Raw genomic sequence first — 25,801 nt, 5'->3', positions numbered from 1 at the left:
TGAAGCCCATGTAGATTCCCATGTGAAAACCTTTCCACATGTTTCCCCGTGTCATCATATGTTGCAATCATCATATGATCTATGTGGTAAACATGTGTCATCCATATGATCACGTGTCCCATGCGGAGGACATGGAAAACCCGTGTGTTTTTTTTGTAAGGGTGTGGGAAGTGAAAATTTAACATAAATATTGTGGGCACTGACCACGCAACTTTGTGTGGGTTAGCAGTGATAAAAGTACTTACTAAAGCTTTAACAGTATGGCCGCATTCAACTATTACTTTCATTACCTGTAGTTATTTAGTCTGGAAAAATTGGAAAATGTCTATCAGAGTTCTCTGAAACCTACAGTAATAGTTGGGTCTTTTATCAATAACCCTAAAAATATTCAGATTATAATCACATTCGATAAAAAAAACATCCGGTCTTCACACTTGAGAAGCTGGATCGAAATGAAAACTGGCCATGCTTGAAAGATTACTGTCAGAGTAGTTGTGGATTTCTTTTGAGAAAAGCTGATTGCTGGGATAAGTAACAGTAACATTGTAAAAAAAATAATAAAAATCATGAATTATGACTGAATTCAATAAAAATCTGTCTGTTAACAGCAAGAAAGTTCTGTTCACTTGAAGTTGTAAATCTGACCAGGATGGACCCATCACTCAGTGGCTGCTGGGATTTGACAGCCAAATATTTGAAACACATTTAAAACAAGCAATACAATAGCCTGGCGTTGTTTAGCTGATGAGGTAACAGTCAGCGAGCTCAGGTACAGCTCTTAATACTAAGCAGCAGTGCACGCCACAGTGCATTACTCGCTAATGCAGTTTGCTGGAAATAACAATTTCTCATCTTGTAGTCTGCGAGCCGCAAGCGTGTTCTCTGCTGTACCAGATCTATAATTCAAAGAGGGGGACATGGCCACGCTAACCCAGTTTAATGAAGCCGTGAATCTGAGAATGACTCATGTTATCGGAGCGTTTTGAGCCCTTTTAGCTCTGAGCCAGAGCCGCTGACTTATCTGCTTCACCACAAGAATCACAACAGTGACACACGCAGGTGCACAGGCCTGAGAACCAATTCAGACCCAAATGGACGCACACTTAGGTACACAGACATCAAAGTATTTTGGGCTCTGACAGTTGGAGTAGAGGATCAAGATCACTCTGAAATAGGTTTTGTGAGTCCTTCAGATTTTGAATAATTTCTAGGGTTTAATTGAAACATGTCACTAAAGGGACTGGCTACACAGAGAACGCAAGCTGTCGCAATAAGCTTACTTTCAAATCCGCTAAAAGCTGTCATGAACTGACTGCAGGATGAATCACCATTGAACATATCACATTTATTATCAATTGAGAGACTTAAAAAAGACGTTAATTTACACGACCAGGCTGCAAAGTACAACTTTCAGGCCAAGTTAAGTTTAGTTTTACATTTGGTATGAAGTTTCAGTTTATTATCCGCACATTATAAGAGATTTTCCAGCTCCACAGTACTTCTTAGACTTCCCTTTGTCAGGGCATCATACCAAATGCCCACTGACAACTGACAAATTGAAGTTTCCTCACTTGGTCACTGAAAGCCACGTTTTAGGTAAAAGGCTGTCAGTAGTAACAAGGTCAACCGTGATTATCTAATGAAAAGTAAAGCTATTACACTGTTGCACTTTTGAGAAGGAACGTCGCCTTGGGTCTCGTAAAAGGTGATGAATTCGAAACAGATCTTCTGCCAAAACGCCACAGTGCAGATGAATCCTCATTTTTCACTCTGATGGGAAACAACAGCCTGGCAGTCGGGTTTGTCTGCGAGTAATCGGCTTTGATTAAGTTGCTTCCTTTTCAAGCAAAGAAACCCTATAACCCGTGTCGTTATAAAATCGGAGGTGTCGCAAATCAGTAGCTGTCACGATGAGGTGGTGAGGCACCGCTACTTTGTCGGGTTTCTTTGTTTGGATTTGGGAGGAACTGAGCACGCGCTTCATTAAAGAGTCATCAATTGAAAGGACAGGACAGCTCGTCTTCCGCTCGCTGGATTCAGATTCTGCTCAAGTCCGAGCTCTGCCTGCCTTTCCTCCTTAATCTCTCTCCACTTGGTATGGATGGCTTTGATTTTGTGTTAGGATAAGAATGTGAAAGGTCATGCAGCAGTTTGTCTCTCTTCCTCCTTTCCCCCTTTAAACAGTATCTTGGCTCTTGGCGTGTCTCCCCTCTCTTATGGATTCCTTTTTGCTCTGAAGCTGCCCTCCATATTTCTCTTTCCTCTGCCACCCTTTCTCTCATTTTCTCTGCTTCTTGTTTTCTGTCAAGTTCAACACGGAACTCAAATTCACTAAGACAGCATGTTATTTCCTCTTTCAAAGATTCCACCTCCTCGGCCCTTTCATCTTTTCTTGTTCATTGTGTTTCCTCCCTGAGCAGTCAGTCTGACTTCTGGTTTTCAGACATTACTCAACCGCAATCATTCATTTTGATTCATCATTTCCTCCTATTTACATGCTCCACTAATCAGTCCCTGACAGTTGTGTGCGGGAAGAAGTGTTTGACTGAAAAGCGTATCGCAGGACATAATTGTCTCGGTTGCTTGCATGAAAAATATAGCTCTGACGCAGGCAACATCAAAGTCGGTCACACATCTTGACTTGATAGTTTTTTGCCGTGGTAATACGCGTCCCAAGCAGGTGGCGCAGGCTGACTCCGTCATTCCTCCACTTATTTATTATCACCCTGCTGTTTTTTGTAACAGCAAACCATTGTGCATCACAACATTTTCCTTTGATACAGCTGTCAGGAATGTGACAAAGCATGAATTACAGTAATCTTTTGTTCACTCACATCACACTGCAATTTGTTCAAAGCTAAAGTATGACTGAGAAGAGGAGTTCCTTGCTGTAGGAACAGCCTCGCAGGACTGCAGTGTCCAATCGTTTTTTTATTTTTTCTGTGGGGTCAGGGTCTGCCTGCATCAGCCGTTCTCACTGCTCCCCAGGCACCAGCTGCCTCTCCAGCCCCCCCCCCCCCCCGCTTCTCTTTTGTCACCCCGCTATGCTGCAAGGACAGTCGCACACACAAGCAGATATAAATGGCTGAAATCATACCATCTTCCAAAACTGAAATTCAGTGATGCTGACCTGTGTCAGGCCTATGCCTAGTTTATCCCAGATCCCTCATATCAGCATTTCTGCATTTAAAAAAAAAAATAAAAATAAAAAATCACACCACTCTTCTTCTTCTCGCTTCGCTACACTGACTTCCTGTTGCAGCTCACATCATGTTCAAACTCTGGTTCTGGGCTACAGAGCAGTGAACCACTGCTTCCTTTCTCCAAGCATTGGTCAAACACTGGGCTCATGTCATTCCAAGGACCTTGCAGTTGCACATCTTGGTCAGTCTCACTCATTTCTGCCTTGGCCCCACAATTGTAGAATCAAATCCAGATTGATTGCTCTTTCCCACCCTGAAATCAGAACGGCAGCGTGACTAAACACCTTTTGCAGCAGGCTAACACCCAAGTATTCAGTATGCAACTTCACTCTTCCCTTTAAATTGTTAAAGATAAACCTCTGTTAGCTGTTTCAGTTTTTATCCTATCTACCTGTTGTTTCTTTTATATGCAACTATGCTCTAATAAGTCACAAAGACATCTGCCACATGAATAAAATGTAACACAATAGATCCTGGTGGTACATAGCATTCTGTATAATGGCAGCTTCCCTGGTTTGGTTCCCTAATGGGACCTTTAATAATTGTTCTCACACCATGATTCCTGCCTGGACCTACGCTGTCACAGTAGCAAAATGCCAAAGAAGTAAAAAAAAAAGAAAAAAAAAAAAAAAAAAGAAGAAAAGATCATCAATACGTGTTTGAGGTCCTTTAGTTCTTGTGTTGTCATTATGTAGTTTCCTCACCAGAGATAACTGACAAGTGATATTTTAACTGTATAATGTCCTTTGTCTTGAATGATCCAGTTTAAGGAATCCTTGTAAGTGTTTGTTTCAGATTTATGTTTTGATTGATTTGAAGATTATAACCTAACATCATTAGAACATTGAAACAGGAAATTACATCAACAACTTGTAACATCCGTCAATATATCAATCTCAAATATGGGTATTTGTATTAGCAGCAAAAAATTTGGTATTCAGTCTGTTACAAAGCAAATTAGCAGTATTATTCTAACTTGGAAGAAAGGGATCTTTGTAACCCTGAACAGCTGGAATGTACCGAGTTCTCTTTGGATAGCTAAATGGTACTGACATTGATACAACATAGCATGAATTTATGCTCTCGTTAATTCAAAAAATATAACATTAAAACTATTCAGACCGAGGGGAAAAACATTACAAATGAAAGCTTAAATACACTCTGTAGTTGAAAGATATACAGCACCTCATTTAATAATTAAATCTCTGCATATTGGATTTGCATTATATCAAAAAGAATTGAGTTTTAACATAAATGTTCTAACTAATGTGTTTCCACATGAACAGCTGTACTTTGTGTGGAAAGACGGCTGGGCACACTTTCTTCCTGTCTGATCCAATTACCCACAATACAATTAACACCTACATTGCTCGTGACCACGTCAGAGATTCTGCTATAACCTCATAAATGGTTTGCATTATGGAGCGTGTTCTCACCCGTCACACTCATTACATCGTGTTACAGCAGTGTTTGTCAGCCGTAACAATGCTGTCTCAACACTGGCTGCTGAATGCTAACCTTGATGTGTAGCTGTGAAGGGCGGTGATTTACTAAAACGCTATGACACAATTCTGCATCCGACGGGGAGCCGGTGGAACGACGGAAAGAAGTTGAAGTGATTTTTAGAAAATGGAAATTACAGTTTGATGAAAGAATATACCCTAGAATATATCCTGTTTTGAGTGCGTGAAAGGGAGTTATCAGGTAAAAAGCTAAAGCTATAGCCAATAATTAGCTGTATTTAGCTCAAAGTAATGAATAAACAGTTAAAATAGATGGCAAATTTGAATAAATGGTTGAAATATTTAGCTTAAAGTAACAGATAAACAGTGGTGAAAGGGGAAGTATACAATCACAGACTTGACCAATGTGATCAAAACGCCAAAGATTGCACGAAAACATTATTATAACAATATCTGTGGTGATATAGTTTATAGTGTTCAATAACATTCAGTCTAAAATCATTTAAAAATTCACATGAAAGCATTTGTAACATGAGAAGTGGTGTTTTTGAAGGGGTACTTTAGTTGATCTGACTCCTGTGTCCAAAAGTTTTTGTAAACTGTCCTTAAATCTTAAAAAAGATAAATGATCGGCCATGCTTGCTGACCCCTTGATTTCATCCTGGGAGACTTAAGGCTGCACTGTAAGCAAATATGGATAATTAACAACATGCTTCATATTAAACGCACTGTAATCTGGATCAAACCGAACCCGTGCCAACTAGAGCAGATTGGCAGGAAAAGGAGGAGGGGAGGTGGTGGGGGTGGGGTGGGGTGGTGGTGGTGGTGGGGTGGGGGGGGGGGGTATGTGGGCTGGGTTGTTCCTTTGCTTTACAGCCAACTGTGCATTTGCTGTATTTCAAGATTTCTCTGCATGTCGCAGCCCAGACAGTAAAATCAATTGGGCAGCGGTGGAGCTTTGGACGAGTTTTAAGTGCATCGTGGGGCCGATTGAAAATCGAGTCCAGCGGTGTTTTGTAGCTGTTTTCGCTGCAGCCTTTATGGCATCATAAAACCGTCTGCAGTAATCTCCCTATCTTCCTTTTTATCCATGCCCACAGGCAAACAGACGTGCCCTCCAGAGAAATTTGACTGCGGGGGATCCACCAACAAGTGTGTGTCGTTGTCATGGCGATGTGACGGGGAGAAAGACTGTGAGAACGGGGCGGACGAGGAGGACTGCGCGTCTGGTGAGTGTGTCAAAGCCGGTCGCTCACACCGCCGTGAAATAGATACGTGGAGAAGATGGTTTTTACTTCCATTTTTCGCCGCTAATTGCCTTTCAAGAGGGCGTTTTTCATGTAAATTGTGGCGACGAGAGACGTGCAGAAGTGAATGACTTGACGAGTCAATCGAATAAGGAGAACTCGGATCCCCCGTTTTTGTATTTTATACGGTTTCATCCTTTCTGATCTCACTCGCCATCCAGAGGCTTAAGACTTTAAAGCACAGTAGGGAACGCTCTATATAATTAGACGGATTTGAAGTGAGTTTTTGATTTAAGGCCGCTGCACTCGACAACAAAGTCCCCTTTGATGTGAAATGATCTGCGGTGTGGAGCATCTAATATGGGGAGCTTTACTGATGATGTCTGGAAAGTTTCTGTCATTATGTCTTGAACCTTGAGTTGTTAGTCTTTCCACCGCAATGCCCCTCGAACTGTCAAAAGTGACATCACCTCGCACCCAGCCAATCAGACAACTCAAGCATGCGGCTGCCCCCCCCCCCCCCTCCAGCCCCCTTCAGGGAATATCCTTGCCCTACTTCTGAGGAGCCGTGAAGAATCGGCTTCTTCTTCTTCCTATCTCCCTCTCTTTCTCTCTCCCTCGCCTCTTCACGTCAGGAGAAATTGATTGAGGCAACACAGCTGTAGGGGGTGTAGTGTTCACACTTTGAAGATTGTGCAAAATGGCACATGGCAGCAAATGCGCAGAGTGGGCGGGGGGACATCTTATTATCCTATATTATTGATGTTGTTCCTTTTTTTTTTTTTCCTGAAATCTGCTCCTCCTCAGTTGTTTACGTGTGTGTGGATGTCGGGGTGGTGTCTGGGTAATGTTTATGATCATGTTTATTTGTTGAGAATACAACCAATTTGGAGTTTTTATTTAGATAAGAAGCCAAATCAATTAGGCATAAAATTCAATCATGACGCAGAGAAATTGTCCTCTTGAATACGTATTAACTCTTTCCTCCCTCCTTGAAACACGCCTCATTTAGGTGCTTTTCATTTTGCTCAGCCTGCAAATAACTTGTAAGTGACTCCCGTTCTCCAAGTGGCCCCACACACTTACGCCCGAGCAAGCAGCAGTGATTCCATCGACTTTAGATCTAATGCCGTCTTAGCTTAGATGGCTTTTCACTGCAATGTCCATCGAGACCCAGTCTAGCATGGGCTAATCCTTCTTTCATTCTAATGTCTGTATTGATGCTGCAATCTTAAGCCTCCCGGTAGCAGGCTGTCGCCCACCCAGGCAAAGGCCAGAATCCCTCCAGAGGTCGCCGCTCAGCGTGACCAGTTGTGAGAAGTTGCCTGCGACACCGAGCCGAGCACAGATTGCATCACAAATAAGACCTATTAAGTGCTGCTTAGGCCAGTTTATCTGAATACTGTTTGGGACCGATGCCAGCCCTGAGGGATGATGTCTGAATCAAGGGCAAGGGGCTTTTAAATGTTACCTCAGTGTGGATCAGATGTGAACCATTGATTCTTCTGTGTTATATCTGTAGTGCAGCTCACTGACTTAAAGAATGATGTCCATGTTGGGCAATTTCACCGAACATGATTAAGTGTAATAGCCGCAGCAATTCAAGAAGTCATCTGATGTTCATGCAGCTCGGTAAAACCGTGAGCATAACCCATTTACCTTTGAAAGCAAAGAGGTTTGTTTACCAATTACAAGGATTTTACCCACTTCTACAGTAACTACTGTTTATCCTTCTCTCAAATTCTGGTTTTACACAGCCTCCGTTCAGCGGTTGTGCGTACTTTCATCTGTGTACCAAGGCAAGACTTCCTCTCTGAGAATAATTAGTTTTTGTTTTCATCAGCACCATTGTAGCAACTACAAACTACCACCCACTCATGCTACACGTATGCATGATTTTCATATTTTGTTTAATGGGTGTTTACATTCGGAAAGGTTGTAAACATAGCAATATAATATATACTGTAAGTCAGACTAGTCACTCACTTGTGAAGTTTAAACTAATTCTTTTGAGTTTAAAACAAGGCTTTGTAGATTTTGTTCGATTTGAGCATAGGTTTTAGTGTAGAGACTGGTGAGTACATCTTTTCCATCATCATGGCCCTGAGGTCGGGTAGGATTCATCCCTTTATTTCATCACTATACAGCCCAGGTTAGCCAAAGTTAGAACTGTGCAGAGATGGCATTGTCTTGTGTTTCAAAAACCCTGTGTATTGTATTACTCTTAACCCTTGCGTGGTGTTCGTATTTTTGTTATTCAGGCAGTGTTCGTGGGTCTGGTGGACCTGCTGCATTTTGGGGTTATTAATTCAACACAATCAAACAAACGTGTTAAAATACTCAACAGATGTTTACTTCATCCCAATTACAAGCAATATAAACAGCATATATGGTTAATATTTGCCTTTTACCTTTGTTAGATCACATTTATGAATTAAGAACTGCAGACAGAGGGCTTCAGATCTTTACCATGTGAGGCAGGGGAAGAGTGGTGGAAATTACCGATTGGTCTGGGTCTCTGTGTTGCTGGAGAATCGACTTTTAAGTGACATTAACTAAAAAAAATTAAAAAAAAAAAATGAGTGAGTAAAGATGTGTAAAGTGCCAATACAAAACTGAGAATAAAGTTTCCTAATGAACAGCCGTTTTTCAGTTCAGCATTTTGCTCCCATCAGCAATGCTCAGCTGCAAACCTCAGCTTGTTGGGCTGCAAATGTAGTTCCAAATCATCTTTGGGTGCAGTTACGATAATTCAAAATATGAAAACATAATTTGAATGTCTGAAAGCCTTCCAACACCGTTGAGGATCCAAAGTTGAAGGGATTCGCAAAGTGTAAACTGGAAACAAAATGCTCCGCCAGTGTCTGTGTCTGTCCAGTAATACCGTCACAGCAGAATCATCACATTTCAAACAAAGTGGCTCTTTTCTCATTCACAACTGTTGTTTCTAGCGTGACAGCCTCAGACATGCTGTTTAGACGGTCTGAATGGAGAAAAGCCCCTTTGAGAGTGTCTGAGGTCTGCGCTGCCTAATTTATATAATGCAGGCAAACATCATGCTCATATTCCGCAGTAAGCGACCAGATGTTCACAGCTGTAAAAAAGCTTTGAGTTCAAAGTATTTCACAAAGTCTTTTACTTACATTTCAATCTGTTGAAGTGATGCGTAGGAACACACCACAATGTCTCTTTGGCTGAAAGGGGTGGTGTGTGTCCTTTCAAAACATTGTGAATGCTTATAGTCTGACTCCATCATCACTTGGATATTTTTGAATTGAGCTACTGGTAAGCTTCTTTAGGAGTGCTTGATGGATTGTGGAATAGTTTTGGAAACTCCCTCGTCACGTTGGATAAGAAGTGCTGTGTCTGACAATGTCAGTAACTTTCTGAAACTGACAATCCGACATTTACGCCCACTTAAAGATGGGGCAGGCAGTTCTGGAAAAGGCAGAAAACAACCCACCAGAATTTGAAATGACTTCTACTGCAATGATCTCCCTGAAATGATCCTTCTCCTGAAACGCTTCACCAATATTGACACATATTTTATTGTGTTCAGTGACATCAGACATACTGGGACAGATCCTGGTGGGCCGCTCCAACAGTGAGGCGGTGGACCGTCAAAAAATCCATAAAGTATTTACCGTCCCTCTCCGTATGCCTGCCATTCAGGGTGCTCATGAGAGTGCGCTCTGTGCCAGTGGATAAGTCCAGGGCTGAATTTATTTCCCAGTACACCCCTGATTGCTCTTACTGTCAGACTCTATTTTAGACTCTCTTTTTGATAAGTCTGGCCTCCTGTATTGGGGCTAGCTGTACAGTGCACGCAGCTGGTGGTAATGCTGGAATAGCAACTTTTTCTCCAGGATTTTCTGTCCTTGAATCAGCAAAATAACTGAAAGGATATGCACGGGCATGTGAATTTGTAGAACAGCCAGTTGGAGCCAAGAGTGGGTGCATAAGTCTAATGTTGTCTCAAGTTACTTGAATTAAAATATGTTGAAAGGTTAATGCTGAATTTATGCCCACTGACGCCCCAAAAAAAGAAAAAAACTGTCAACCCTAACTTTAATGCTTTGATTGGCCAGTAGTGCAGAGGTAAGAGAGACCCCAGATAGATCCAGGACAGAACTTTTAATTTGTTTCCTTCTTCATGCAGCTATTTCTCATTCTAGTCATGTGAGCAACTGAGTACAAAACCACAAATGTCCACCAGGAAAAACGGTCTAAGAAGGTACACCGTTTGCCCTAAAATTGGAAAACTTTCAGTCTTTTCTTTTCACCCAACTTTTAGACTGCAGCCATTTCAACCAGTTTTTAACCCCTTAGGCCTTCAGATGTTGTTGGACAGTGTGCATGACCCGACCCTTAAACCCTCACAAGTGTACAGTACAATACACCAGCACATGAAGATAACTTGGTTCCTATTTAGTTTGCTGTGTTATTAGATCAAAAACATTCATTTAAAGGGACCAACAGGTGCATCATTTATTGAACACTTTTGGAGAGGTGGTATCCTGTAACTCTGTGTGGGTAAAATCAAAACAAAGTTTACTTTGGTAACTCGCACATCAAGTCACGTTGCACTTCAGTGCACTTTGTGGCTTTGTTCATCCTCGCTGGTTGTCAAATATTTGATTACGAGCACTATTAATCACAAATATCTGATGTATGAGGTGAATTGTTTGCAGTGTGATGGAGGAAGTAGTTGACTTCTAGTGTCAGTACTTATGTTTTACTGAATTTGAATTTAAAACACCTGATGTCTATGTAAGAGATAAAATCAGTGATAAATAACTGCATACAATTTAGCTGTGGAAGTCATGAATGTCAGTGTGGGGCTGATTGTCGACCTTCGATACTCTTATTGCACTGACCAAATTGCTTTGGTGCTATGTACTAATGAAAAATCCAGTCCCAAATTTCATTACTTACCATAACTGTTGTTTCATTTATGCTGGAGTAAATCTCTACCGTGTCAGTGAGCCACAGCATTTACAATACGTAGCCTCTACTTTGGCAGCCTGCCCATGTAGATTAAATACCTCCATTTCAATACACCCTATTTCACCCTTTTTAAACACATTTTTGGCCACATACCTGTCTGAGTTGGCTGTGCTGCAGTGACTGGAGGCCTCTCTGTATGCAGCCAACAAACTACAGTCGTACTTTTGAACATCTTAATTGTAGTGTCTAGTGATAACTTGTATGTAAGACATTTAGGGGAATCTATTAAGTGTCGTGACAGAAAACCACCTGGGTTAAACTCTCCCCCTCTTAACTGCATGAAAACTAAAGATGTTTACCCTAACGTGAAGTATCATTTTTATTTCTTATAATTGATTTTATACCATTGGTATTGAAAAAAAGTATTGTTCAGGAATCAATACTGAAGTTTAGGTATTGTGATGTTATCAAAAATCTTTTGAACAATACCTAGTCTTAGTCAACCTCCCAATACTGCTACAACACAATCATACAGTCGGTCCTCTTTGCATTCCCACCACAGAAACACCAGAGTTTGAATGCTGGCACTCGAACCAGCCTAAAAAATGACTAGCAGGAGCAAACACATAAGATTTGTTTGGATCAACACTGACTGGGTTGTGAGAAGCACCTTCAACAGGGGCAGCCTTTTGTTTTCTTTCATTCTTAATGCTTTTGTGACCATGCTCATGCTTAATCCTCCCTGCAGTGAGCAACACATTCAAGCTCACTTCACACTTTCACTTCTATTTACTCAAGCACCAGCAGAGAGTTTGCACAACCCAAAACTGACGGAGCTGCAACCTACCCAGTTAGCTCCAGCACACTGTGCTATTAGTAGAAATTTCCAGAGTGCATAGCCCGCCGCAGACAGCAAAAAGTAAATCTTGCAGAGGCATCCTGCTAATTGAGTCATCCACATGTTGAATTATGTAGTAAGTAGAATCTAGCCCTCACCAGAGAAAGCTTTCCCTGATCAACATTACATTAAGCCCCAGCTCTAGAGAAGCTCTGCAAGAAAGTTGAACTGTGTCCTCAACCCTGAGTGATGCGCAGATTAATGTGCACTTACTCACCGGGCATTTCTCCTAAACATGTCTGTCTGCTGGGATCTACCGTGAAGGCCCAGCGACCGCTCTGGATTTGCACGTTTTCATTTGTTTGCAGTTGCACGTAATGTGAGGTTGAGTTGACTACCCGGGGTGCGTATACATAATTTCTGTGAGGTTGTATTTTTGCTTGTTTCCTTTATTCATATTTAAAGCTGCAGGGCAGGTGATTACAACCTGCATTCCACACAGCTGTCTCCCTTGTCCCCGTAGTGAAACTGAACTGGCAAATACTGCGCATCACCAGTGATAAAGCTTTCACAGAAGGCTATTTTATAGATCTAAATTGCTTCCACTGACAAAGTTTCGTGCTTATTTCCTTCTGCTAATCGAAATCTAGACAGGTTTTCAATTTGGCTTAATGGTGTGTATTTTTCTCTTGTCTCAGCACTCATTCAATGTCTCCTTTGTCTTCACCTACTGGCCTTCAGTCAGCTTACCTTTCAGGCAGTAATAATATAAGGGGGACTCTGACTCCCAACTTGTCCTGTATTATCTTCCCCTGGTTGTTACTGTAGATGAGCAAGTCGTCGCCTCCCTGTTGCAGCTGTGTTTTCTCTGTAAATGTGAGCGTGGCATCACAGGAAAGGGCAGCCACTTGGCCATTTCCCTGGTGAGGAACTGTGACCCATCTGAACTGGCCGGCAGTGTGAGTGTGTGTGTGTGTGTGTGTGTGTGTGTGTGTGTGTGTGTGTGTGTGTGTGTGTGTGTGTGTGTGTGTGTGTGTGTGTGTGTGTCTGTTGTTTCTGGTTACATAGAGTTGTCTCTGCTGGATGGTGTGTGCGTTTATGTGTGTGTTCGAATGACCTTGATGCAGTGGCTGTGGCAGCAGTGAACCTCACTTCTCTGAGCAGAGCGAACATGTCTGAATCCTCCCTTAAGTTTAGACGTATAAATATCCATGAGAAAAGCTGGGAGGACATTAAGCTGCACAGACAGTGACTGACATACTCGGAAGTATTTCTGTGTAGACAGATAAAAAAGGAATGAGTCTGTTTGTACATGCTTACAAACAACCTCGATGTCTTTCTTTTTATTTCCTCCCTTCTTTTTCCCTCTTGGCCAAAAAAATATGTCTTTATTTTTCACACTTGATTTTATGTTTCTTCACACATCCAGACTCATCACACACACACACAGACACACACGCACACGCACACACACACACACACACACACACACACACACACACACACGCGCACACACGCACGCATGCATGCACGCACGCATGCACACACACGCACGCACACACACACACACACACACACACACACACACACACACACACACACACACACACACACACACACACACACACACACTCATCAGCTGTAATGCTAATGTGAACAGAATGACCAGTCATCTCTTCCCTCTACATCTGAGCCACTGGTTGCCTCTGGCAACAATCTCCCATCATCAAAGCTGCCAGAGAAAGTAAAGTGGGTTATTGCTGCCAGCCTCTAACCACCACAGCGGTACTCATAGAAAAAGGTTCTCCCACCCAAGGAATTAAAAAGAAAGTGCTGACCTGTGACTCTGTGCCTCCCTTGTAAAACTCAATGAATTAAGCATATAAATGGATGCTTCCACTCATTGTGTGCTTTGAATTTGATTATGCATTACAACTCGCAAAGAAACATTCGTTGTCTTGAAAACAAAAGTATGTTTTTTCAATTTTCTTTTGTTATAAATAATGATTTAAAAAATAAATAAAATGAAGGACCAGCCAAGTTGCTATCTATGAGTAATTTAGGAAAGTTAGCACAAGTTGCTAATTTTAGCAAGCAGCTTGGTCAGAAATTGTGTTTACAAAGCCACTGGCATGTTGGCCTGTCACAGCTATTACATAATTGCCCGACTGCAATTATTTTGCATAATTGTTGGAATTGTGTCCGTTCATCTGTATAAAAACAGCTGGATGAAACTAACAGAAAGGTCATTAAACCCACGTATTTTAATTTTGTTTTCCCTTGTTGGAAGTTTGACTGGTGCTCTTTAAATAGTGTCATCTTGTTATGCCCTCTTCTGTTGCTGTAGTTTAATGGTGCACAACTTTGAACTCATAAAACATAGTTTATTTTAATTTTTGGTACTTGTCATTGTCAGTAATTTCTTTGTATATTTTAGTAATTTGTTTACTCTGTGATATCTGCCCATGGCAATTTCTGTTTACAAAGCCTGAAAAGAAAACAGAAATGTCATTTTTATTCATATTTTCCAATGTTCAATGCCAATCAATAGCTCTTCTTCTTCTTCATAACATGTATTATTAAAGTATGTACAATAATAGCAGCATAAAAATCGACAATATAATCACAATTATTTGGATAACAATTAATCAACTAAAATGTCATGATTGTGAAATCCCTACTCATGTAGGAGTACTTGCTGTGCATTATCATGGTTAATTAAACGTTCATGGTCTGCAGAGAATGAATCTAACTGACTCTAATGGTCCCCTGACTTTTCAACAAATTCCACCATTAGCCTGATTTTTGTGTTGTTTAATTTATCAGACAAATGTTTCAACTATTGACGTGGTTGTCTTGACATTTGATTTGCACAATCATGTCCCCTTTAGGCTGAACTGTAAATAAATATGGTCATTATTTTCCTGTCCATCGAGCACCGTCAAAATTTTAGTTCAGTTTTATCTTTTCACATTTCAATCATGCTCGGCCGCACTGTGCGTGTAATGCTAACCTGCTAACAAGCAACTTAAAGCTTGTGAACAGTGTGAATATAATGCCTGGGAAGTATCCCATCAGCTATATCTTTGTAAGCGTGTTAACATGCTGTCATTTGTATTTCGGTCAGTTATTCCTTTTAATCGGCTTGATGCTATTTTAAAGACATTTTGTTTTCTAGATATTTCACAGAGCAGGAAAATTTGACAATTAAAACCCCAAGAGATGCACAAACATATAAAAGATTGTGTTTCTTACAGCAAATAACGTCCCACATACAAAAGTCACTTTCCAGCATTTGTTCAGGCAGCTGTACCAAATTGTGTAACTAGATAGATGATAAATCTTGATTTAACAACTTGGAGGGTGAAATGTGGGTTCCCTCTGATTTATTCAGCATTTAAAACCCACTGGCTTATTCAACATCATCGGCAGATGGTCTGTGGGCTCAAAGTTGCACCACAGTCTTTAAATACATTTACTCAGGTCCCCACTGGAAAAAAAAGTGTAGCCAGACTGCTCATGTACATTACTAATGGTCCCTCCCTTGTGTAATAATGCACATGGTAAATGAATCTTCTCAATTATTTAGTTCCAAATTAGTATAGAGCGGGTCGAGGGGGAACAAACAGTAGTTATAAAACTCTTCAGAATCAGATGCAGCTTGTTTAATATTAATGAATATAACCTCTTTCACTGAACTGAATTCACAACACTTGTTTTAATTTCAGTAGCGCTCCCCATGTTTCTGTGGCAATCATGTCAGTAACAACGAAATAATTAATCACTGATGTTTGCAAAGAAAAAAATGTGTCTGTAACATATGGTGTAATTACATAGGATAGTAAGTAGGACACTATCTGACATCCAATGTTTTTACCAACTGAGGATATGTTCAGTCAAACTTGACGCATGGTTGCTCATGATGCTCAGGATTTTCCACTCTTGTATGATATTCAGTTTCTCTTCGCAGCTGTTTTAGATTCTGTTTGCTTGTAGTGTTCAAGAGCCTGCTGTGGAGAGCTCATCATCGCTTTAATCGTGCTTAAATGCTGATGCTTGTCGTTTATATTCAGAAAAAAAAATCAAACTGGCTTTACTGACCGACCCCTTGCTACGATCAGTTGAAGTTAAAAATGATGTGCTAGGTTGACACTTGGAGGATGCTAGGTTTCTGCTGCAGGTCAGTGACAGTATGCCGGTGCTTTGCAATTTGCTGATTCTGGGTAAAATGTTGCAAAATAGCAACCCTTTGGCTGTAACCAGCCGTAACAGCCAAAGGCAGTGGTGTTGGAGTCTGAGCACCCCGTGGTTTGTGTAAATATCAAATTATTCTTCTCCCACCGCCGGCCTCTATGGGCTCGCAGTGGGATCCCTGACTCTCCTCACTCCCAGAGTGCTTTTAGCGAAACAGGAGGAGATACAGTGAGAGCTGGGAAAGGTAGGGGGAGGGGGAGGGGGAGGGGGAGGGAGGGAGGGAGGGAGGGAGGGAGAGAGATTTTTATCCCACAAGGTCAATACTACTGGACAAAGCTGAAATGCAACAATTATGCATTAATTAAAAAGTGAACAGGCCAGACCAGACCAGAGTATACATTAAAACATTACAGCATAGAAAAGTGTGTAATTTAGATTAGCAGCTACTGCGCTCATGCTTATTAAGCTAGTTGATGAGATAGCCACAAGTACCTAAAGCTTATTTTCACACTATTTCTTACCCGTTTCCAGTAATTGCACTTTCAATTTTAGAGCTCCGACAGCTCAGTAATTTTATTACGCCACATGAATAAGGTTATCGCTTATTTTTTTTAGTAGCACTGCTTAAAGCTCACTAACTTAATTTGGCAATTATCGCTTATTTTTTTTAGTAGCACTGCTTAAAGCTCACTAACTTAATTTGGCAAAGAAGCAAAACTGCAATCTAAACCTCGTGGAATTTATAAAAAAAATTAATGGTTAAGCTATATTTAAGTAATATTTTTCAATGTATTCATTTATTTACTGTAATTGACTGACTTTTTGATGTCTTAAAAAGGTGTTCAATTTGCTTGACAGCTTCACAGCGTGTCTCTTAACCTCACTGAACTATATTTTATATAGGCTTGGTATTTTCCTACAGTTACTGCATTCAGCTTTTATTAGTTAGAATAGCATATTGTCAGCTGCAATCTGTTGACTTTATGCATTTCAGCAACAGAAAGTGCTCTGACTCCATGATTTGGTCTTTTGACTGACCGTTTTGATATCACTGCACAGCCTGAAGAGCCGCCAGAGGTGGGATTAAATTAGAGAATTTGTCCTCTAGCAGTCTGACAGTCGTCGACCGCTATTTACTGTACATTTCTAATTAGATCACATCAGCTAACTAAAAGTGTTAGTTATAAAAGTCACTGTCTTGGAACTGTCTTAGTATTTGTATTTTATATTATGTGTATAACAATAAGAGGCTTAATGGTGTTCAAAATGTGTGCTAATTAACTATACATGATACAGTGCCGAGTTTACGCTCATTTGGTTACTGACACTGCAAGTTCTCCAGCTCTCGTCTCTCTGCTGCTCACAGACATCAGAAGAAAGAGTCGCAGGGAAGATAAGAAAAATCAAACACACTAGAACAGAGGAAGATGTTTTTGAGAGAGGATAAAGTAGCATAACAGAGCTCCATCACAGAGGAGAGAAGGATCGGCTGATGCCAACGAGAGCTCTATTATCTCCTACCTCATAGGAGGGGAAGCCTCTCACCATCTTCTTGTGATGACTGCCATCATCCTCTCCAGCTCTGCTTTTGTCTCGGTTATGTCACCGCTATTGACTTTTGGCTTACCTGAGAAAATTCATTTCTGTCGGTGTGCCCAACTGTTTGAGACTAATTTAATTTAATGTCTGTGGTTTTACTTTTATCTACTTACAGCTGGAGCCGGTTCTGAAACTTTGATTTTGTTCCATGTGACTCACTTAGTTACATTTTCGTTTGGGTTTATTCTGACAGTCTGCAAAGGATTGTACTCATTTTGAAGCAGAGGCCTTTAAACATATTTCACTATAGGAGGTAACAGCATATCGACAGATTTAATAATGTATAGAAATGCTACACCTTCCCTGCTTCTGTGTTGTGAAGACAGAGCTCACCATCCTTGATTTGCTCTTCAAAAGTGCGTTTGTACTCTGTCGCTCCTCCAGATGCGAAGGCCTGCCCCACCGGAGAGTTCATGTGCGGCAACCGCAAGTGCTTAGCCACCGTCTACGTGTGTGATGGCGACGACGACTGCGGAGACGGCAGCGACGAGCTGAAATGCACCTCCCCTCTGACCTGCGGGCCCAACCACCTCCGCTGCAACACCTCGGAGTGCGTGCCGCTGATGTGGAGCTGCGACGGAGACCCCGACTGCTCTGACAGCTCGGACGAGGGGCCGGAGCGCTGCGGCGGCGGCGACGGGGTCCCGTACCTGCTGAACCGCCGAGCCAACTGCACCGCCGGGGAGTTTCGCTGCGACAACGGGGAGTGTGTGCGACTGGCGTGGAAGTGTGACGGAGACCCCGACTGCAAGGACAAATCTGATGAGTCTGACTGCCGTGAGTCTCTCTTCCGATCTCTTTTCTTTGCCTCTCCCTGCCCGTCTCCACATCATATACTTTACTCCTGTGTAGTTTTCTTCTGTTTTTATGTGGCAAGAGCTTCTATATGTTTTCTATTGTTCTCATCTATTCAAAAGACTGTCTGCTCAAAAAAAAAAAAGCTGCTCTCTCTCTGAAAGGCTTTCTGTATATATGTTATATGTAACTAGGTTGAGGGAGAGTTTCTGTACAATAGACTTGTAAATATGTAACCGTGGTTTTCTGAGTGAACAGGATAAAGCTATGTTCCAATTTCACACAACATATTAAGCCTAAGCAGGTCAGTTTGCATGCAGAAATACTTTCTTTTTCTAAGTGCGCAGTTAATCTTTACTGTTTTCACCGCATTTCAATGCACAAAGGAAATGGAAGAAGTATTTATAGTTGCAAAGGCAGTAAAACAGAAAGACCTCGTAAAACTAAAAAAATTACATAAAACATAACTTTTTGTTTGTAAGTTTATTTGACTGTAACCTTTTAAGGTACAGTTTGATTGAAATCTTGCAATCCACAATTTTGTGATAATACACGATAATAAAGTACATAGATCTATTTTGTACTAAAAGCAAATCTAGACAGGACAGAGTACAGAAGTCAGTGTATGTAGCATGTATCATGGAATTGGACACTCTTCGGACCCTCTTCTGCTGCCGGTACCGGCTCGACTCAACTTCACTTACTTTTTTGGGGTTTTCCACGTAGCAAAAGTTGTGGATGCTATCTAGTAGTATTTCTGACCTCTGTCAAATTTCCAAGTGAGCTGAGCTGTTACCAAAAGGTGCAGAAAAACACTGCAGGTGATTGATTTGTCAGATATAAATATCACAATCACTGCATCACTGCATGCGTGCACAAGCCGGCCATTGTTAACAAGCCAAGCTAGTATAGAGCCAGTCATTTTTCTTCTTCACTGGACTATTTGATTAATGGAAACCCACAACCTTTCTGCAGTCTTGTATCTTGCTGCTTTCGGCGTCCTCTGAGACAGAATTTGTCTCCTTGCTGTGACGAATAGACACATACTGAGAATCAAGAACAGCATCCCTTCCACATTTTCTGTTGTTCATGTGTGTGCTGTGTTAAAGATGACGTCACGGCACTTTCATGCAGCATCCCTATTGTTACAAAGCTGCATTTTTGCTGTGGCAAACAAAATCCAGAAAAGAACCTGGTACCAAAAGTGAGTCGAGTAAAGCAGAGCTGGTACTGGCAGGGGAAAAGGTCCCTTAGAACCATGGTTACATTTACAACCATCCTTTCGAGCAGCTGGCTGTTCAATCTTCACTTTTATTTTTCTCTAAGAGGTCATGTTATGTTTGGATTATATGAATATTTTAATCGGTGGCATGTATAGTTTTACATTTCTTATCACTTCTTGTGTAGCTTCAGACCAATGAACAAATCACACTGGTGAGGTCAGGTTTCTTTTGCTTTTGTCATCGTGTGGACGGTTTGTTTAAATATCTGTTTGCTGTGAGATTGCAGGATAGAAGACATCTCAACAGCAAACAATATTTCCTCCCTCTTCTGAAGAGGTCATTTAACACATTTCCAGTCTGCTGGGAGTTGAAGGAGGGGTTGTTTTTCCTTCTTTTTTTCTAAATGTGTTGGGTAAAGAATGTGTTTCCGTTGATAAACACGTGTGAAGATGGGGTCTTGGGATAAAACAGGTTTTCCTATTAGCTGGTCATGGATGGGAGAGCCCTGAAGCTCTTGTCTCACTAAGCCAGCGTGTGAAGCCCAGATAGTCCCACTATTCATTATCGAGATGTGCGGTGCACACATCAAACACAGCTCTCACACTGTGTGGTGTCATATAAGCAGCATTTACAAGAGATGGATGTTTTGTTAGCCAACTGGATCTCTGCATCAGAAGGAGGGCTGGAGGCGGTTCGGGGGGCACAAACTCATCTTTGTCCAAAGGTTACTGTGCAACTCATTTACTTGACTTGTTATAGTCCCACACTTGTATGTCTATATGAAAACTGCCATAAAAATTACATTTTCCGTCAAAGATGAATGCTTTTGCTGTGATGCATCAATATATTTCAGACATTGTTGCTAGTCTGCTCTTAGGAATATAAACCATGTGGATGTACGGTACAGTATCTGTATGCAGCACCAGGTTATTGGCCAATCAGATCTCCGGATTTATCTCCATGATGCATAGAAACACGACATAGACGGGATTCCTCCTGCTCATACATGTGTTCATATGTGTGCGTCCAGGCTGCAGCAGCCCTGTCTCCATTACAGCCCCCCCGCGCTGCTCATCTCGTGATAACAGTAAATCATATCCCCCTCCGTCATATATATTGCTTTTTAGTGCAGTTTAGAGGGGAGTTATATGAGCACACTGGGTGCTGTTGATGAAAAGCTTGTCTGTGCTCAGGATATTAATGAAATTTGGTGGTGCCTCACGCAGCCTCCATCTTTGCGTTACTATATTGAAAACTATTCATCACACGCCCTTACCTTAGGTTGATTGTCTCTATCATTGGCAGCACCTCACGCAGGCTTAACAGAATAGTGCACTGTATGTTATTATTCAATACTTGCGAGTTTGTGCATGCTTTTAGAAAGAGTGTGTCAAACTGCATTTTATTTTGGCATGTCCCGCTTTCATCAAAGGGAAAAAACTGAAGGTTTAAAATGCAACAAAAGGTTTTGAGTCTGATTTGACCCCACGATTTTGGGTTCCTCTCACAGCTCTGTTGACGTGTCGTCCCGACGAGTTCCAGTGCGGTGATGGTTCCTGCATCCACGGCACCAAGCAGTGTAACAAGGTCCACGACTGTCCTGACCACAGCGATGAATCTGGCTGTGTCAACGGTGAGTTCACCTGTCGGCATATCTGCCTGTTCACCTCAATGAATCTGTTCCAACCTCTGCTTTCTGTACGTCTGCCGGTATGAAGTTCTTTACAACAGCAGCGAGTTTGTATTTGGAATGAGAACTTTTCGGCTGCAGGACTTGTGATATTCATATAATACTGTCGACTAAAGAGACCCAGCTGTATTTGTTGTAGAAATAAAAGGAATTTAATATAAAAGTAGCACAGTTTATCTTACAGTTGAACCTACAACACCCTCCTTATTTCCATGTCTGCTCTATCTACGCTCCAACCACTCAAAATGTTTCTCGGCTTACGGTTTGAGTTTGAATCAAACATTAGACTGTGAAAACTGATGAGTTGCTGTCCTTATTTTATCTCTATATTTTTATATTTTTTGGGATCATTGGTCATCATTCTTTAAAGAAACCCTGACAGCCTCCTCGTCACCAATGATCCCAAAAAATATGAAAATAAAATAGAACTTGGTTGAACACAGCTGCAGGTCATTTTGACCCAAGGACAACAGAGGGTTAAACATCCCCACCACGAGTGGGTTGACATTCAAAATGACTCTGCTTTGAATAATAGATTGTCTCATATGTTTTTTTTTACATAAACCTTTTCTCCACTCGAACTCTCCACTTGAAAAGTTCAAGATCTTAGAATATGTAAATATTATTCCAAAGTTTAACTTGTGATCTCACCATAAAGTTATTTCTCCTTGTATGTGTGCTGAAAGTTACATATGCAAACCACACTTTTTTAATTTGCTTATTCGATTGGGATTGGCTTCCAAAATATTTGTGACACATATTAGAACTGTTGTATGTTTATAACAAAATAGTAAATAGCAATTAAAAAGATGAATGAACTCAATTAAAACAATTTAGGGGGGAAAAGAGCTCTTCAAAGTCTGGATGTATGTAGTGATTCTGGGCTAAAAATTAAGTGTTTCCTTATCCTTTAAATCTAGAATAATAAACCGCGGGCATAATACACAGCAAACATCTGTGGTGTGATAAGGTTGATTAACCTTGCAAAGTAGAGCAAGTATTAGAACTTGAGTCAGAATATTACCTCCCTAATTCAGCTCTCGCATTTCTTTTTCTACAAAGCCCCTTATGTGCCATCATATAAATTGTAAACTTGAATGTAAAAACAGCCTTGTAATATTTGACTCCGCATTTCCAAAATTGTGACCAAAAAACAACACAGATGTTTTTATTTATTTTTATTTTAAGTGGGTAAGACACTTTAAGATTTCGGGGTGACTTGGCTACCAGCTCTGGTCACTGGTGACATCAGAAGTTGCAATTTATTGAAATACTACAATGGCAAACCATCTTTAAGCAGTTTTTTTTGTCAGAAATTAAACAGAAAAACAACTTAAATATCAGTTTACAACACACCGCAAAACGTAATAGTGCTTAATAGAAAGTTATATGTCAAAAATATAATTGTACTGTAATCTGATTTGATATTGTGAACAGCACACAACAGCATGGCAGTGTTACAAGTGTTGTCTACCTTGCTGAGGAGGTGGATGTTTGCAGCCTGTCGCCTGCAGCTCTTCTCAATATTTAAAACTCCTCCCGTGTCAAAAAAATTAAGAAAATGACTGTTGTCCTGTTTTGATGAATAAATGTGGTTTGTGCTCACCGCAGGGACACATAATTTAATATTGTTACAGCTCTCGTATGGCCTGAAGACATGTGTGGCTGATATCAGTTAGTTACATCAAATAACGCTAAATTACATGCTGCATCGTTTTCTCCCAATTGCTCAAAATTAAAACAGCAATTTGAATCCACTGATAATGAAAACTAAGAGGTAATTACAGAATTTAGATACATTTAGATGGCTCATGATGCGTATGCTTACCAAGGTAAGAAAAACAGGATGCGCTTTTTCTTTATTATTAGGATTACCTTTTAAAGGAACTTAATTGTGATTTTTCTAGACATAAATGATTATAAAAATAACATCTACAATGACAACTGATGTTATGTTGCATGAATCCAGCCCATTTTATTTCCTTCTTCCTCCTCTGACTGTGATACATAATTTACTAGCATGGTGCAAAATCATTTTTGCAGGAAATTAAGCCCGAGCAGCGTGAAACTGGACCCAAATTAAAGTTCAGTTTTTATTACATTAGGCTTTTTATGTGGGCTGATATGAATATCTAAGTGGGAAGTGTTTTATGCTGCCACTTGTTTCATGTGAGCCTTCAATAATTTGGCACACCACTGGAGACATTTAATTTGACTTCACACAGTTTCTGAATTACTTTACGATAGAAAAGTGATAGTTTACAGAAATAAATGACGTTTTCTGATAGTTTGAAGTGTAGAGGCTCATCTGTCTCCTGCTTTTCTGTTCTAGCCACAAAATGTGAAGGACCCCTCAAGTTTCTGTGTAAGAACGGAGAGTGTATCGACAGCGCCAAGGTGTGTGACTCTGTCAAGGACTGCAAGGACCGATCGGATGAGCCCAAGAAAGAGTGCGGTAAGGTGTTACACGGTTGTAACCTTTTATCAGGTGTTAAGCAAAGCTCTTTTACCCATGATGAAAAAGTGAGTTTATCACACTTCTTGGTCTGCTCGGAGGTGAAAGCTTCTTCTTGATTTTTCAGAATTGAGGGAAAGCTCAGCCGAGAAATCACAGAGCCATCTGTTACCATTTGTGTCAGCGGAGCTTTTGTCCCAACGAGAGTGCATGTACATATCTATTGTAAATGGAATCAAGCAGGTAATGCAGCAGCTTAATCGTGTTTTCCATAACAAAACGCGACTACCTCCCTCCCATTACCTTGCATTTCAAAGGACGCGGAGGCTCACTCAAATTATACAGGAGCCTCCATTGATCAGAACAAGAGCCTGCGTGTACTAATTACCATCAGGCGGAAGAAAAAGTCTTCTTCTGCTCCGTGGTAATCTCTCTGTTCTCCTGTCTCCATACATCTTCCATTTAACCTGTTTACACACCATGAGCAGTTGTTGTAGGTTTAAAAGCGTGTGTTTAATTTTCCCACTGTGTTAAAGACATTAGTCAGAGAGTTTCTGACATGAGCGAGCAAGAATCAGGCATCCACTCTGAGAAAATGACAGTTCCTCAGAGGAACTTGAAATTGATGGGGAAAAGTGACAGCTGCCAGAGTAGACTGACCTCTGCCAGGGATGGAAATTACAGGACCGAAACAGGTATTCCAGAGAGTAATTCTCCTCGCTCTCTTCCTCCTCATCCTCCTCTTCCTCCATCCCCTTCGTCCCTCTCTCTCTCTCTCCTTCAATTCTGGTCTTGTTCTTGGCTCATTATAAGCGTGTCCACACATACTACCTAGCTCATCGCTCTGCTCGCTCAACCGCTTCCTCGCAAGATGTTCCCCAACAGAAACACACGAAAAAAAACACACAGGGAGAGACAATAATAATGCGCGCTGCAGTGAAACACATTCACACGTTGATGGTTGAATGTGATTGCATTTGCCACATCAGCCTTACATCAGGGAAAAATAAGGACAATTTATTTTTTGTGTGTGCACAAGCAAATGTTTTCCCATCTCATTAGAAATAATGACATATTACCACAATCCTGAGCCATTACTCAGCACGCCATTAATTTCTTAACACCGCAATATCACTGTGACCGAGAGGGATGGCTGAAAATAGGGGCATAGTGGGTTACCATGTCGAGAGAGGAAAGAGAGATGGAGGTGGAGTAGAGAAGGAGAGACGTCATGTTTGTTTGCCCGCGGGAAAAAGTGAAGTGACCTCTAAATCGCGTCTGTCCTTGGAAGCAGCGTGGTGGAAGCTGTCCATGTTTGCACACAGGACCTTCTCCTCCTGGGGCTGCTCTGTTGCAAATACGGCCCCCTCTCAAAGAAACAGCGAGAGTGAGACTCCACACACGGCTACATCTCGGTCTTTTCTTCTTACCGCAGTCGATTCTGAACGGACAGAAAGAGAAGAGTGGGAGCCGATGTGAGCGGCAGACGGTTGGCTGTCACCCATCCAGCTGAATTAGAGATGGGAATTTAATGCTGGCAGTTTGCAGTGCTCAAAGTCTGCTAGCACTTGCACAAAGCACAGATGAAAATTTCTCTACGAAACCAAACTTCAGTCAATCTCTGGAAAGTTATCTTTCTCTATTTCTGTTGCAATAAACGATATTGAACAGTAGCTTTGCAAAACTCCTCCTCGGCGCTCCACAGGTGAGGCAAACTAATCATCTCGGATCCATGCACTCTCTGTATTTCTAACTCTGTTTGGGTTTAGATACTTGACCACAACTAATGACGTCTTAGGGTCCCGGGAAAAGTAAAAAGTATTTTTTTTCCTGGTTACTGTTAAAATATTCGACGAATGAAGCTTCATCCTGGAACCAGTGATTGTCTTTGTGCCAAGTTTATTGATTCTCTACTTTGCCTTAGGCCAGCTGTTCGCTAACTCGCACGCATACTCTGCTTTCAATGACTTCTGATGTAAAGCTCGCTCGCTGTTGCCCGAGTGTGTAGCACTAGATTGGGCAGCACACTGTTGACAGAATTAAGCACTCTTTCGTCTCGAGGAGTGCAGTTTCTCTTGCGATTTAATCCATTTTTTCTTTATCACCCCCTTCCCAGTCATCCGTCGTTCATTGTGCAGCCTTGTTTA

At 41.2% G+C, this 25,801-nt stretch overlaps 1 protein-coding gene across 4 annotated transcripts in view; it reads left to right on the top strand.

Annotated features, from left to right (window-relative positions):
• Positions 1–25,801, top strand: part of LOC138207249 (low-density lipoprotein receptor-related protein 8-like) — an 82,944-nt gene that overhangs the window by 33,558 nt on the left and 23,585 nt on the right. For 3 of the 4 annotated variants that reach the window (XM_069164346.1, XM_069164347.1, XM_069164345.1), the window contains exons 4-7: positions 5,767–5,895; positions 17,876–18,268; positions 21,020–21,142; positions 23,532–23,654. In XM_069164346.1, coding sequence (XP_069020447.1) covers positions 5,767–5,895; positions 17,876–18,268; positions 21,020–21,142; positions 23,532–23,654 — 768 coding nt within the window. The remainder of the gene's footprint in view (positions 1–5,766; positions 5,896–17,875; positions 18,269–21,019; positions 21,143–23,531; positions 23,655–25,801) is intronic. The other variant, XM_069164348.1, reaches the window with a different exon arrangement.

The sequence above is a fragment of the Embiotoca jacksoni genome, unplaced genomic scaffold, assembly GCF_022577435.1.
Source record: "Embiotoca jacksoni isolate LCO1_2020_lvr unplaced genomic scaffold, fEmbJac1.0.p SCAF_31, whole genome shotgun sequence".
NCBI classification, from domain to species: Eukaryota; Metazoa; Chordata; class Actinopteri; family Embiotocidae; genus Embiotoca; species Embiotoca jacksoni.
The sequence above is the reverse complement of the archived record's forward strand: the minus strand, read 5'-3'. Positions and strand labels throughout refer to the sequence as shown.